Source organism: Pteropus vampyrus, unplaced genomic scaffold (assembly GCF_000151845.1).
Source record: "Pteropus vampyrus isolate Shadow unplaced genomic scaffold, Pvam_2.0 Scaffold477, whole genome shotgun sequence".
NCBI classification, from domain to species: domain Eukaryota; kingdom Metazoa; phylum Chordata; class Mammalia; order Chiroptera; family Pteropodidae; genus Pteropus; species Pteropus vampyrus.
In genome coordinates this window covers 1,109,742-1,124,495 of record NW_011889258.1, presented here as the reverse complement: position 1 = coordinate 1,124,495, position 14,754 = coordinate 1,109,742, and the positions used below count along the sequence as shown (strand labels likewise).

Genomic DNA, 14,754 nt, shown 5'->3' with positions numbered 1-14,754 from the left:
AAAACTAAAATAAAACCCCACTGGTTATATAAATTACAGTGTAACATCTACAATTTATCAAATTACATATTCAGATAAGGAAAATATTTGTTATTGATATTTAGTAAGGAGATAATAACTATATATTACATGGTATATGTGAACGTCTAACGTTATTGTTTCAAAGCATCTAAATTTGTCTCTTTTTCTGGTTTTCTTTTTTATTAAATTTATTGGATGACATTGGTTAATAAAATTATATAGGTTTTAAGTATCATTAGCATGTTTGTAGATTTTTGTAAAATATGTTTTAAATATTTATATAAAATATTTATTTTAGTCATGTTCTGGGTTAGCATTACACCAGTAACACTTAAGACACATTATCTGCTTTATGCGCACCATGATTTTCCCCAAGATGCATAATATCTATGATTAGGAGAATGAAAGTTAAATCTTCCGTAATGTCCAATACAGATGCTTGTCTTTATTTGTTGTTGGCACATTGTCAAATTGTCAGCACATAGAACTCTGATTATTCAAAGAGTAATTCACTGACTCATAACATGCTGATTCTAATTGTTCATTTCTTTTCATGTCATAGACATGCTCCAAACTCCTAAAAGAAGAATGAAGTCATGTCCATTCCCAAACCAAAAGTAGAACCCATGCCTAATAGCAGTGAAATATCATAAATATTTACCTTCGTAATTGGGGGGAAATATCAATCATTATTTTTGTAGTACAGTGAATAGGAGCAATTATATTAATGTTTGAAGACTCTAATATTATATAATCTAAAGTTATATATTAGACTTTCAAATGTAATATCCAAAGGGCATAGTCCTTCTATTTAGTGAAAAGAAATGATAGTTTTGATGTTATAAAGTTATATTTTGGTTGTTAAAATATAATGACTATTTATCCATTTAGGCAAGTGATCTGCAACAAGGCTCAAACTTGAAATCAAATCCCTGATTTCAGTTTGGCTGACTGTTCCACAAAATAGAAACTTCCTGACAAGGGAATTTTACTACAGGCCTGAGCTTGACTGAAGGTTGTGCAAAGATAAAGTACGTTTACTTATTTCCTGACTCAATGTACAGATTTTACACAGTTGATAGAAAGTTTATTTTTCCTAGCTTTATTTTTGGATATGAGATTTTCTGCTTTAAAAAATCATAATTTATTTTAGCAGTAAAAGTTAGCCTACAGCTTTCCTGTTTTGGAATAGACAGTAATAAAGTACACTTGCTACTTTAATCTCTGATTTAAAAATCTGGGTAGTACAGGTTTCTGCCTCAAAAAACTTTTATAACAGATACCTAATTAGTTTGGGCCATAAATAATATTTCATCTTGACTAGAATGCTCAGTTTGAGTATAACCATGTGCTGTTCTATTGCTACCTCCAGAATTGAAGGGGCATATAATTTTAATGCATATACTGGAAGGCATATTTATAAGGCATATTTAAAGGGAAATAACCATTTTGAGCAAAATAAATAATATTGATACGTTCTCCTTAATGTGTGTCAGAAAAGTTAGAAAGAGCAGTTTAACAGTTTGGTTAATTTGTCAAAAGTTAAATCATGCCATTGTGATATGGAAAGCCTTGGCTTAACAAATGGTAGAGCTAGTAGCATAAAAATTGAAATCTGATTCATCTTAAAGGTATACAGGTTCTATACAGATGAGATTTCTATTTTTACAGAAAATTTAGGACCAGGTAAAAGGAAACTTTTCAACTTCATAAACTAAAATAAAGTCTCATTTATGCTACCTTTGTCTGGTCTAATTTACTGTGATTATTGCACAGGAGTGGAATTAAATTGTACCAATGTAATAATATTTTCATATTTATGAACTCAAGTACTTTCTTCCCCTTCAAATCTCCATTTCTTAGTCTTTTTGGAGAACTACGGTAATTTGTTTTTGCAAACCATGCATAAAATATCAGGTTTGTTAAAAAAAATAAGTAAACAAGTTTGACCTAGGACCGATTCAAAAATAAAAGGAAATAAAAGATTGAATTTATTTAAAATATTTTGCTTTTTATTTAATCTTTGTTTTCCTTCCAGATTGAACAGTCTTTAGGCTTCAAGGATTAACATTTGAAAGTCTGTGTCCTTTATTTGTACCTTAAAATTGAGATTAGTAGCTCCTTCACCTGCAGGGTATAAAAGTATAAGGCAATTGAACAATGAAATTTTCTCCTACAATTACTAGATAGATAATTACAATGAAGCCAATATTCATAGATAAAAATAAATTGTTTCACTGCTTTCACAGGGATTAAGTCCATCTTCTTTTGGTAATTGTCAATATGTCAGAGGTAGTTGACATGGTACACTGGCTTCAACTATAATTAGAGATTTTGTCACCTAGAGTCAATTTTCACTAGTAGTCTATTCCATCAAATAACATTTATTGAGTATCTTATTTGAGGCCCAAGGTCACTGTAATCAGAAACTGTTATGTCTTATTTTTTATAAGTCAAAAATGACTGTAACTTCTCATGAACATTTGATAAAGCACTTTAAATACATAACAGAGAAATAGCCTCTGATAATGAAGCTTTTTAAGCCCAATAGCTCTTGACTTTTCTTTGGCTACAAATAAAGAAAATATGTGCTCACTTCTAATTGTTTCAGGAATGTGACTATTTCGTTAAAGACAATGATTAATTGTTGGATACCAATGAGTATGATTGCATTTGCCTTCTCTAAAAGAAACTTGACTGCTGTCATTCACTTTGAGATTACTGGAAGCATTTACCAGTCTAGATGGCACAGAAAACTTGTACCTATAAAAGCCAAAGGAAGGATGGAAAGAGCAACCAATTGCTTCCTGGGCAATGGGGTTTGGTGATAAAATATTTCCAGATTCCTGTGATCCATACATTTGATTAGAGGAATTAGGTGCTTGTAAACACTGCCCACTGAAGTCTGTAGATAAACCATTTTTTGAATTGGTGACTCCCAGGGATAACATGGGAACTTCCATCATGAGTGGGTTTAAGGACTGAGAACTGCTGCTGCTTGCTAGCTTTTCAGGAGCAGGGAAGACAAGAGGCTGCTGTCGCCAAAATTTAGTTGGACAAATCTTGTAGCAAAGGGGAATGTTGATATTGTGCAGGTACACCTCTGGACCAGGTATTCCAAGGGAGCTTGTAGGTAAGTGAAATGTAGATGGGGAACAAGGTGGAGAAAGCAAGGAGTTCAAAGGAGAGGCAGCCCCTCCACTAGAGGTCACTGGAGATGAGCCACTGTTTCCACCTGTGAATGACAATTCAGTCAATGAACAATGAACTTGATGTTTTCACTGAATCAGTAATCATGTCTACACTATCTCTGCTTCATTCTTAGATTAGCTTCCTTTGCATGTTCACAGTTCTTTTAACTTCTTTGGGAAAGAATATGCTAATTCTTCCGACCAAAGTTGAATATGGTATCCCTGCTATTACCATTACTTTTAGCCCTACTATTAGGCATAATGTATTGAGCATTCACTATGCTCAAGAACTGCGCTAGGCATATGAACAACATTTATCTAATGAATTACAAAAAAGCCCAATTAAATATGGCCTAGAGCCACTTATATGTTACAAATAAAAACTCATTTTTTTAAACTTTAAAAAAAATTACTAAAATTCTTGATTAAATTGAACAAATTGGTTATTTGGGATTCTATAGAAAGCTTCAGTTTGATTAAAAAAATAAGTGCACATGAAAGTGATCTTTACAAATTAAAATATATTTAAACATGTTAGATTTTTTTTCTTATATTAAAAGGGAGGCTTCCATGGTGCACTACATCAGGAGTTAAAAACAGTTTTGCTGGTTAAAAATATCAAGATAAAAATGAAAGTGTTCATATCAATGTTGTTAGGTGATCTGTTATAGTTGCCTAGCATCTGCTAAAGTTAGAGATAATTATAAGGTCCATGAAAATTTAGAATCTGAACCTTAATTTTGTAAGCGTTTGAATTAAAAATGTTGGTTATTGACTGAACTTGATCAAGTTGTTGATTTCTTTTTTTGATTTTGCTGTTGTTTTTCTATTTTGTGTAAAAGGACCTAGTCTTTCTTTATCAACAGGGTGGCAAATACTTTTTATAATTAAACATTAAAAATTACTTTAAAAGATTGGTACTCGTTTTCTTTGCTATTTGAGAGCATTCTGGACATCTTAAATAATTAAGAAAAATGTGAATTTTAAATTATTAATTAATGATCATCTTTTTCTTTTTTTTTCCTTTTTAGTACACTTTGTGTCAACTTGGATGTTTTAAAAATATGACACCTAGATGCTATTAAAATGATACTATCAAATAAGTGTTCATATTTTTTATGCAGTTCTTTAGACCAAATTAATATAGTCAAACCAGTGAAACATTTTACCAAATAATTAGACTTCATCTCTTCACATTTCAATTGGTTATTATGGTATTGTGTAAAACTCAACCTAACTGTAATGTTGATGATTTCCTCAAGGTAGTTGTAATCTTGAATTAATGTTCAAAGACAAACAATTTTAATAGAATGAAGACAAAAGGGGTAAAATAATTCCATGTTGCTTGCAAATAAACTCTTCTATATATTGTTAAATATCAGAGTAAATAAAGATATACATTCTTCCATCAGAAAGACTGCATTGTCAATTATGGTTATTATTTAATCATGTAATGTCCTACCTGGGAACAAACATTTTGTAAATGTTTTAAATGCTTGTGGTAATTAACTGTGATGGCTTGGTATTGTTTTCAACATTTATTTTCCCTACTCACAACAAAAGGAAAATTAGAGCTAAGTAATGGTGAAAATTAAATTAATTTAATTTAACGGAAGTCAACTTATGTGCTGAATGTTTCTCATAAAACACAAAATATTTAATTATATATCTAACATATTTTCAAATAAATCTACAAATGCACCACAGGCAGATTCTAAAGAATATGAATAGTGAGATGCTAAAGAATCTAGGTAAAATCTGGAGATCTCAGGATTACAATAACTCAAGAAGTCAGAAGACAGTAAATCTACCAATACTATCTCTCTGCTCTTTTTCTTCATGCCAGTTCACCTTCCTTTTTGCCTCTTATAGCTTCATCAAGATAAATATATACCCACTACCTTGTAAACGCACAATTTCTGACATATACTTATCCCCTTGTGTAGTATTTGTTACAAAGGCTCTGTCTGCAGTTATTTCATTAACATTTAAAATAAAAATTAATAAAACTTTTCTTACTTTGTGTGTCTGCACCAAACATTTTAAAATCCAGAGTGAGAGAAGGCCTCCATGGGTAGGTCTCTAAAAGCCCTTCCAATATACACCTGAAAAAGAGATTCACTCTTCAATAAGCCCAGAATGCAAATCTTGAAAATAATGATTTATGTACACTTTTGAGTTATTTTCTTATGGTTTTTAGGGGTGAATATCTGAAATCTCTCTCTTTTATAGCTGGTCTTGTGAATTAAATCCAGAGTAATTGCTCCCTGAATAAAAAACCCAGGAAATTAGAATAAGCATTATATTAAAAGTGAGTAGGGGAAGAATTGAGAAGAGGCAAGATTTCGGAGACAAAATATCTATTAGCTACAAAATTTAGGACTTCTGAGTCTCTGAGCCATAGTTTTCTTATTGTAATACTTGTGAAAAGGGCTATGTAAATATTAGATATGATTGTTATGTTGCTTACCTGTTTTTTCCAGGATCTCTAAATCCTTTAGCAAAAGGATTCCTGTCTATTTTCAGTTTGGTAATCTATGAATTCAAAAGAGAGAGAAAGATAAAATCAGTGTCCTCAATAATATTGTCACCATTGCTTTCAATGGTTACAAAAACCATGAAATACTTTAATGTGTAATATGGCATGGTAAATAAATGTAAGCATATTTTTAAGTCAGCTTTAGAATAGTTATCATCTTTATCTCCTTGCACATTTTTTTTTAAAACACAAGATCCAAACAATTCATAATCAAATTTGCCTTGATGATAATGCAATAAGACTATGTTCTTTCTTTTTTTCTCATTCTCTTTCTTTCTTTCTTTCTTTCTTTCTTTCTTTCTTTCTTTCTTTCTTTCTTTCTTTCTTTCCTTCTTTCTTTCTTTCTTTCTTTCTTTCTTTCTTTCTTTCTTTCTTTCTCTCTTTCTTTCTTTCTTTCTTTCTTTCTCTCTTTCTCTCTCTCTTTCTTTCTTTCTTTCTCTCTTTCTTTCTCTCTTTCTCTCTCTCTTTCTCTCTCTCTCTCTCTCTCTCTCTCTCTCTCTCTCTCTCCTTCTTTCTTTCTTTCTTTTCTTTCTTGGAAAATTCAATCCATATACTGTAGCTTGTCTCTATCCCGTAAGTCTTTCTGGGGCCATCTCTGCTTGCCTGGGACCTAGTTAGCTTTACCTGCTGGTTTTGGTAAGCTGTTACTGTGGTGAACTCAGTTTCTTTAAAGGAGAATGTTTTAACCCCTTCAGCGGGCAGGGACTGAATCCGGAACAGGTCAATCCTGCTGTCTTGCTCCATCACGTGAACACGGGGCTTGTACTTGTGCATGGACTGCAAAATAATCTGGAGGAGAAATTGTCAAATGCTGCCTAGAAATTGGCTTCCCTTCCCTGATACTGTCCCCCTCTCACTAACATCCCCTTCCTGCCCACACACAAAAGTGAAACTAAACCAGAAAGGCTAGGCTAGCCACATAGGAGGACTTTTCTGTGCTATTTTGCCCCAGACAGAGGCCCTCAGGGCAAAGGGCACCACAACAACACTAGGCCCAGATGGGGCTCTTTCTTACTTCCAAATGTGGGTGACTATGTGATGTCTCCAAATGTCACCGGGATCTGACTGCCTGCCATAAGTTCCCTGGGCTTATGGTAACCTGACATTTCCCACCTGCTAATTTCTGGAGACTACCTCCTTGCGTGGCTCGGATTCGGCCAGGCTGGGCAAGGTAGGAGCAGTGGTGCACCTAGGCAGAAGACTCAAGATGGAGGTGACTTGTAAAGGCTATCCATGGGGGCAGGTTGGAGAGGAGATTTCCTACACATCATTCCACACAGAATGTGCCAACTACGGGAAAGCAATCAGAGCCCATAGTGATTGCCACGTAGGTTGAGGTGCCAGAGGGCTCTTTGAAGGGTTCTCTTCCACTCTCCCAGATCAGGCGTCCTGGCTTAAACAAGTGTCATTTGGTCCTCACACTCCCTTAGCTCACCATCCCCAAACTGCAGCACAGCACTCTCAGCCTCCAAACAAAGGCCACAAGAGCTACGTTTATCACAGTCCCAGAAGTTAGACAGTTCTTAAAGATCACAATTAGCTCATCTGCAAGAAGCCTCCTTGGCATCTCCAGGGTGACCTGCAGGCTGAGGCCTTAGTATCTCTCTCCCTTTCTTGGAGCAAATGATTGCGCACACTTACTTGGCCTTTGTCATCCATTTCGTTGTTGGTGAGTTTCACACGGTCAAAGCTGATGATCTGCCTCATCCAGGTCTCTCCAGAGCAGGGTGAGTCCGGGTGAACATAGAACCTGGGAGTGATGCATGAGTGGTCTGTATTCCCGGCTACCATCCACTGAGAGCTATGGTACACGTACCTGAAAATGCGCGGAGCATAGCTTTATATGCAGCCAGTCAAAGCTAGTACCGTATGAGGGGGGTGGCCAAAATCTGGTCCTAAGGGACTCAGCCAAGGATTGCCAGCTAATCCCAAACGCAACTACATGTCATTAAAATGCAATGAAGTGCCTGGACAAGTATAATGTCATGAGATTTCAGAGTCTGGTTTGTATTTCCTCACAGAAACCGCAACAGGAATTGATCTAACCCGTAACCCGTTTTACCGCTCAGAGACGCCAGAAAAATCCTCCTGAAAATGCGCGGGAAAGAAACAGAGGGCTGAGGATGGTGTCTGTCCAGCCCACCACCAGTCCTTCTCAAAGCCCTGTCACCAACAAGACTTCACATCATAATATCCCAAAGAACTCTGCCCCATGCGACCACCAGACTGGTTTTCACACTCAGCTGTGCGCAGCATTCCCAAGAAGGTTCAAATCGGAGAAGCAAATGGCTCGTTCTGCTATTTCTAGACTTCGTTTGGCTCCAGGACGCTCTTGAACTGTGTCTTCTCCTTGCCTCTCAAACCCAGGCCTGGGAGAGATGCCGGCTGTCTCCTAGAAAGCCTAGACACCCACTTTGGTCAAGTGCTCACAGCTCACAGCCTGAGTGCAGGTGTCTCTTACACAAATCTCATTGCCCTTGAGCCACAGCGCTTGAAGATCAGCAATTCTGGGCTACTAGCACAGAAGGGCCTCTTGGTTTTAGATCAGTTCGGCCACTTTTAGCCTGCTTTAGAGAGCTTACATCAAGAGGAAAGGTTTCTTGTACTCTCTGGGACCTGACCACTGCCTCAGGAGAGAGGCTAAGGAAGAAAAGATAGACAAATGCAATAACTGCTAGACTAGCTTTAGATGGCAAATCAGGGCTTTGCTCCAGGACCCTGCTGCTAAAGTAGCAGAACCTAGAGCTCAGTATGGACCCAGAAGTCCGGACATTTCTCTCCAAATTCCTTCAAACAGCTTTCCACCTAGCCACTTGAGTTTGTACCTTCTGCAGGTTGCATGGCCAAGGCTAGAACAGTGGGTATGTGAGGTTTGGGGGACACAGAAGCACCAGTTGGCACCTGCTTTGCAGGAGTAAGAGGAAAAATGTGGAAACCTGCTCTTTTCTCAATCTGAAACTCAGTTTGAGCAAGAAAGTTCAACTCCCAAAGCCTCGAGAAAGCAATCCCACTCCCCATGGAAGAGTTTTAAAATAGCACTCTCAGGTTCTGGAGATCAGAATCTCCATTTCCAACCTGGGCCTGGGGTATCCTCCTTTGGGCTGGTTACCTATAGCGTTTGGAATCTACCGGCACCACGTCGATGGCCACATGGTACTGCTTCCCTGGGTCCAGCCCTTTCACTTTGACTCGAACAGAAGGGAACATCCGCCTGTGAAAGAGAAAGTAGCGACTGACCTGGGAGCTTTAAGAGATATTTCAAAGGGAGCAGGGCTGGGGACAAATGAAAAGTGAAGGAATTCACAACACCCTTCCCAATAAAGACAGGTTTAGGAAATGCCATTTGCTACACCAAGGCAGACTGTTGGTTGTATACTTGATGATTGAACAAGCTCAGGGTTTCTGATTAGAGTAGAATATCCTTACCACAAGGCTTTGTCCACCCCACGCCCCACTACCACCATAACAAAAAGCTGTAGAAGAAAAAGTAAGATAGAAAAAGCTGTGCCCCTCCTCCAAGTTTTCAGCTGTACTTTCTGTGAAGCAGATTTGTGAAAGACTGAAATTAGGAAGATTCACACACAAAAAATTCCTCAGCTGTACCAAAGAAGTTGTCCCACAACAAAAGGTCAAAGCAGGAAAGGCTCACCTCAAACTGGCTTGGGCTAGAGAGGGTAGGCTGAATAGACTGCTAGATGGGATACTGTCCACTGATAACTGAGGTTTTAACAGAGAAGCCTGGCCATAAGTTAAGATGAGGGGGTGACATCTGGCACCTGTCTTGGTAGGTCTAATTTTTGTTGTATATCACGCAGGTAAGGGCTAGGAGAATGAATTCTTAGAGTCACAGTGTACAGGAAATAAATGCTGAGCCACTGACATGGGCCAGGCATGTTCTAGTCTTAGTCTAGTCAATTGAGAGGCAGTGACTTTTTGGGGTGTGGGATGGGGAGGGGAGATAGGTGCTAGAAAGGAAAACTGGAAGTGCCACATCTTTTGAGAGCGGTACATTAAGTGCCTCCTGTAGGTGACCCTTGAATAGCTTGGGCAGAACCGAACCTGCCGGCCTTGGTAATAATCATCTCAGTCCCAATGTCATGGAATCTCTTCCAGAGCTCAGATCCTTGAAGCTCCACTTGGATAGCGTCTTCCTCTTCCAAACTTTCATTGCTGCTGCCGTCGCCGCCACAGCCTGAGAAAGCAGTTGCTGAAGGCTCTTTCTTGGAAAGCTTTTCTGCTGGATACAGAGACTCGGAGAGTTTGAGAGTTTCGCCATTCGCATGCCCCCTTCTCGCTGACGCTTGTCTCAGAGCAGACCCACCTTGTGACTTCCCCGGGGACTTTGACCGTGGATCCCCAAGTTTCCCACAACACCCACTGTAGCCCCCCTGAATGAGAGAAAGAGGCCCACATTGCACCCTGTGAAAGTCGCGGTCCTTCTTCAAATTTGTCCATCCTCACTATCTCGGAGACTTTCAGTTCCGGAGGCTGAATCCCCTCGGAATCTGAGTAAGTGCCCTGTTTCCTACCCCGAGAAACAGCCACCTTCTGGCTCTCAGGGCTTCGAGGAAGTTGAAGAGTCTCACTTCTCCACAAACATGTGGGGATCCTCCCCTTCACCATAAACGAACCGCAAAATTACGGGATGAACTTGGAGACTCTGAAACTTCCCCTACAGACAGGTGGCTGAGGTGTGCCGGCGGCCCAGAAAGCGGTCATTCACCTGGGCCAGGACGTCCAAGGATAGGACTATCCACCCTCCTGCAGCTTCCTAGACCAGGCTAGGACTTGCGGATCCAGCAAGCGCGGGTAGAAGGCTCAGGGCTTTGGGGTGCGATAGAGGTACTTACCCGGCTGCTCGCTCTTCTTCCTTGCGGCGCCGCTCCATCTCTCTTCCTCCTCCTCTCCGTCTTCTTTCTCCCGCAGCTCAGGCTGCGCTTTCTCTCGTGGGTCTTGCAGTTTTCTTTTGCTAGGTCTCCCCACCAAGGCTTCCACCGAGAAGGCGTGCGCCCGGGAGCTCAGAGCCATCCCTGGAGGGGGAGAAATGAATGTGCACCGCAAAGTTTCAACCTGAGCTGGGTTAGGGAGGGAGGGAAAGGGAGGGAGCAGAAGACAGGCGAAGGAGGGAAAGTGGTAAAATACCCAAACCAGAAAAGCAATTTCTGGATCAATATTCAAAGAAAAAAAAATTGTGTGTGTGTGTGTACGTGCGCGCGCTCGCGCGTGTGTGTGTGTGTGTAATGTGCGTGTGTGTGTGTGTGTGTGTGTGTGTGTGTGTGTGTGTGTAATGAAAGGAAAGGAAGATAGAACTGAAGCCAAAGTCCTTTGGAGTTTAGTCCTCCTTCCTTCTGCGGTCTCCTCCCTCCTAATGGACATGTGCAGACGATCAGTCCTCAACTCCCTGATTCTAAAACCTGGCAGAGCGCAGAGATTGGCAAGCGCAGGCCTCTTAGGGAGCAAGCAGACTTGCCGCCAATGGCGGCTCATGCAGCTCAGATTGTGAGATACTGTTGCATCCAACTGAGTAATACCCAGCCTGTCGCAGCCTCCACTGTTTGTTTTGGAAACAATACAAAACAAGCAAACAATCAAAAACCTGAGTGACACTTCAGAGTCTGACAGGGAGCAGGGATGGAGTGGGGTTGAGGGCTGCCTGGAAAGGGTCTGAGAATAGTAGAGAGGTGGGATACACAAAGTTGCTGTTTTACATTAAATTGTGAAACTCAAAGATACACGAAATAACTGCCCTCGAGGCACCACTTTTCCAACAAAAGTGCAAATATTATTTAACCAGATCCAGAGAAGTGTATCGGAGTTTTTTTGTTTTGTTTTGTTTTCCAGTGAGTGCACTGGATAAACCTAGCGGAGTGTAAACTTTCTGGGTGTGTTTGTTCTGCAGTCTGGATCTCAAACTGGGTGGGCAGTATGCTGATCTATCCTCTCTATTCAGGTGGGGAGGAACGCAGCTGGCAAGAAGCTCCCAGGTGCCCACTGCCTATGACCAGAGTAATACTGAGTCTTCAAGTCTTGTATGTACTGGAGCCCAATAGTCTCACACACAGACTTTTCTTACTCACGGGACTTAATTAGCAAACGCGGCCTAAAGACTTTGAGGACGCCAGCAGAGCATCAACGGGAACTTTGCTCCCAAAGATGAGGCACCTCAAAATGTCAGGCTCAAATAATTGATTCCAGTATTTACTGGAATATCTTCCTGAGTTCAGTTTTAATTTTCTTTAAAACAGATAAAGACACCTTCTTTGTCTCTGGAAGAGACTTGCTTACCCTTTCCAAGGAGCATGTTTATGCATGCAGATGTAAGATGTCTGCCCGTATCCATGGGATTTGGTCATCCATTTTTCATTGGAAATAAGAAACCAGATGCCCCTGGATTCCTTTTCAGACTTCATCCTAGATAGTGACATTTGCACATTTTCAAAAAGGGTCTCCTGTTCTCTTCTGACACATTTGTTCAAAAGACATTTAAAGTTAATCCAACTCTTTAAAAATAGAATGGAATTTGAATGAACTGATAGTATCTCAGTACTGGAGTTTGACAGTAAAAGACTTTTTGTGACCTTTTAGTTTCAGCTTCTTAGGTACAAGTGTGCATTGATAATGGTGGTGGAGTGGAGAGGATGTGCAGCTGGTCCAAGGGAAGGAGATCTTCAAGCAACTGGGTATGACTTTAAGTGTCTAATGATCTCAGAAAGTATGGCAAAAGGTTAATTACATCCTTGAAGCTCAAGGTGCATGGCCAGTGTACAAGGCAATTGGGCTGGGAAACAGCTAGGTCTGACTGTGATCTTGGCTACATCTCTATGAGCATTTGTTTTCTTAAAAGAAAGGAGGAGGTTATTAATGCATTTGTCCATCTGTTCTTACTCAGAAGATATATTTTTATTCATTGTGTTTTTAGCTAGAAGACACAGTTCAGAAACAGAAAATTCAAGAGTTCATTTGTTAAATTTAAAGTGTTAATCACAATGAAGCACTTGCATTAATGTCTTCTAATACAGGCATTTTCTTGCTTTTGACCCCTGACTCACTTAATTACGAAAAGCAGGAAATTACCTATGTAGCATAAGGTTTTGCTTAATAGTTTTTTTTAAAACCAAATTTCTGTAAAAATAAGGCAAAATATGTTAGTCTCAATATCTCTTGTAGTATTTCGGATTACTATGTAATGTGATTTAAAAAAAATCAAGGAATAGTATATCTTGGGATATAAGTTCTTTTCTTAGGGGGAACGTCTTCCTCAATATTTATTACATGCACATACTTTTGTCATCAGAACCTTTTATTTTGTAATCTAACTTTTTCATTTCCATTTCAGTATCTATCTGATGACATCACTGGGAGAAATGGAGCTCAGCTCTTCCTCACTGTGCTGGACTAAGGTGTAGTTAATTCCTGTTAACTTTTATCTGAGAGAAAAAAAAATTGCTAGCCTCAGACACAGCTTTGCACTTTGTTTAGCTGCTGAAATACTGGGCTTTCAGAAACCGGAGCATGAGGGACAAACATTTATGCCAGTAATTCTTTTTCTACACCTGCATGTTTCTTTTGAGCATGCTCTTTGTTTCAGCCAGAAACACCCATAAACCTCTATAAGAGATTTTTCAACTCAGGTGCCCATATCAGAAAGAAAAGTAATGTTTTTGAAAAATCTGACAGTATTAAAATTTTTACACCAAACTGTTAATATTAAACTGCCAAAGAAAAAGTTACAACTGGGAACACACAGAGAATTCATCACTTTACAGGAAAAATAAATTTGTGGTTTATGCAAAACTATTTAATATCTACAGGAATACAGAGGATATAGATATGCCTTAAGGGATATATGGTTTATTAGAGCTCTTATTGAAAATGAAATCTGAATCTGCTTTAAGGAAATGGGAAGCAATTTGTAACTCTAATAAAAATTCCAATATTTTATTAATCACTGTAAATGGGTATGTGAATTAACACATGCACAAAACAAGGTTGGCCCTAAAAATATTGCTTCTGGTGAAAATGTACATTAAAGTAGATGTTCAAAATTAAGCTAATGTATCTGAAAATATTACATTTCTCAGAAATTTATAACATGTTAAGGGCAAAGATTCATGGCATCTCTAGTTCTATACCGACAATATGGGTTATTTGAAGGAAACTTATGTATGAAAAGAACTAAGTCTGCCTGGAGGAAAAAAAAAATCCCTGTGTTCTGCAGTACTTGTAAACTAAAAGGATGATGTCAAATCCATATGGAGGTATTCTAACTGTTACTTTTAATTTATAAAAGAAGGAATAAAACAAATGAAATAAATCAATAAATATTTAAAATATATATCTATATTAAGTATAAATAAAATATTTTGAGACTGGTTGGGTACCTAATGCCACACTTTGGCAAAGGTCAAGTAACATCATGATGGAGATTGTTTCCTCCAATTGTTATTCTTCCTTATCTTCTTTGATCCTCATCCCCCATAGTTAGGATATTTTGGCACCACTTCAAGCTTATAGAATGTGAGTCTGAAATAAGTTGCTCATGACCATTTTTGCCATTGCTAGGGAAAAGCTTACCTAGAATGAACACCTAGAAAAATAGTCAAGAAATGCAGAGAGTCAGTTTCCTCACAACATTATTTTCAGTACCTGAATTCAACTTCGCCTGAACTAGCTAAGTTACTTGAACCAATAATTATCTTTGTTTGCTTAAGTGAGTTTCAGCTGGGTTTCCATCACTTGCAACCAAGATAGTTCTGATAAATGCAATCATCTTGATAAAAATTTGGAAGATCACCTTTTTCTTTTAGTTCTTCTTCCTCTTCGCCCCGCCTTCTTCATTACTACTGTTACTGTGAATAGGGAAATTATATGCTACAGACTATCTCAGAATCATAAAACCTGAAAGCAAATTTTACTTTCTCTATACAAATTCCTTGGACTATGATAATTAACAAAGAGGAATAAAATTCAAGCAGTATAGTGTGTAGGAGGCCAGATTTTGGA

General features: G+C 38.7%; 1 protein-coding gene across 1 annotated transcript; it reads right to left on the bottom strand.

Moving 5' to 3' along the window:
- Positions 1-2,648: 2,648 nt before the first annotated feature.
- On the bottom strand, positions 2,649-10,779 carry TBX22 (T-box 22). Its single transcript, XM_011382479.1, has 8 exons — positions 10,602-10,779; positions 9,811-9,988; positions 8,861-8,962; positions 7,393-7,567; positions 6,376-6,540; positions 5,683-5,747; positions 5,232-5,317; positions 2,649-3,256 (listed from the first exon to the last, which is right to left on the bottom strand). The coding sequence occupies exons 1-8, from the start codon at positions 10,777-10,779 to the stop codon at positions 2,649-2,651; spliced, it is 1,557 nt and encodes a 518-aa protein (XP_011380781.1).
- Positions 10,780-14,754: the final 3,975 nt, after the last annotated feature.

Excerpts from the sequence above, each read along its gene's own strand:
- TBX22 (XM_011382479.1), bottom strand. The coding sequence starts at position 10,779 with ATGGCTCTGAGCTCCCGGGCGCACGCCTTCTCGGTGGAAGCCTTGGTG. Across the intron at positions 9,989-10,601 it reads GAAGAAGAGCGAGCAGCCGG|CAGAAAAGCTTTCCAAGAAA; the intron begins GTAAGTACCTCT and ends CTCTGTATCCAG. Across the intron at positions 8,963-9,810 it reads ATTATTACCAAGGCCGGCAG|GCGGATGTTCCCTTCTGTTC; the intron begins GTTCGGTTCTGC and ends TCTCTTTCACAG.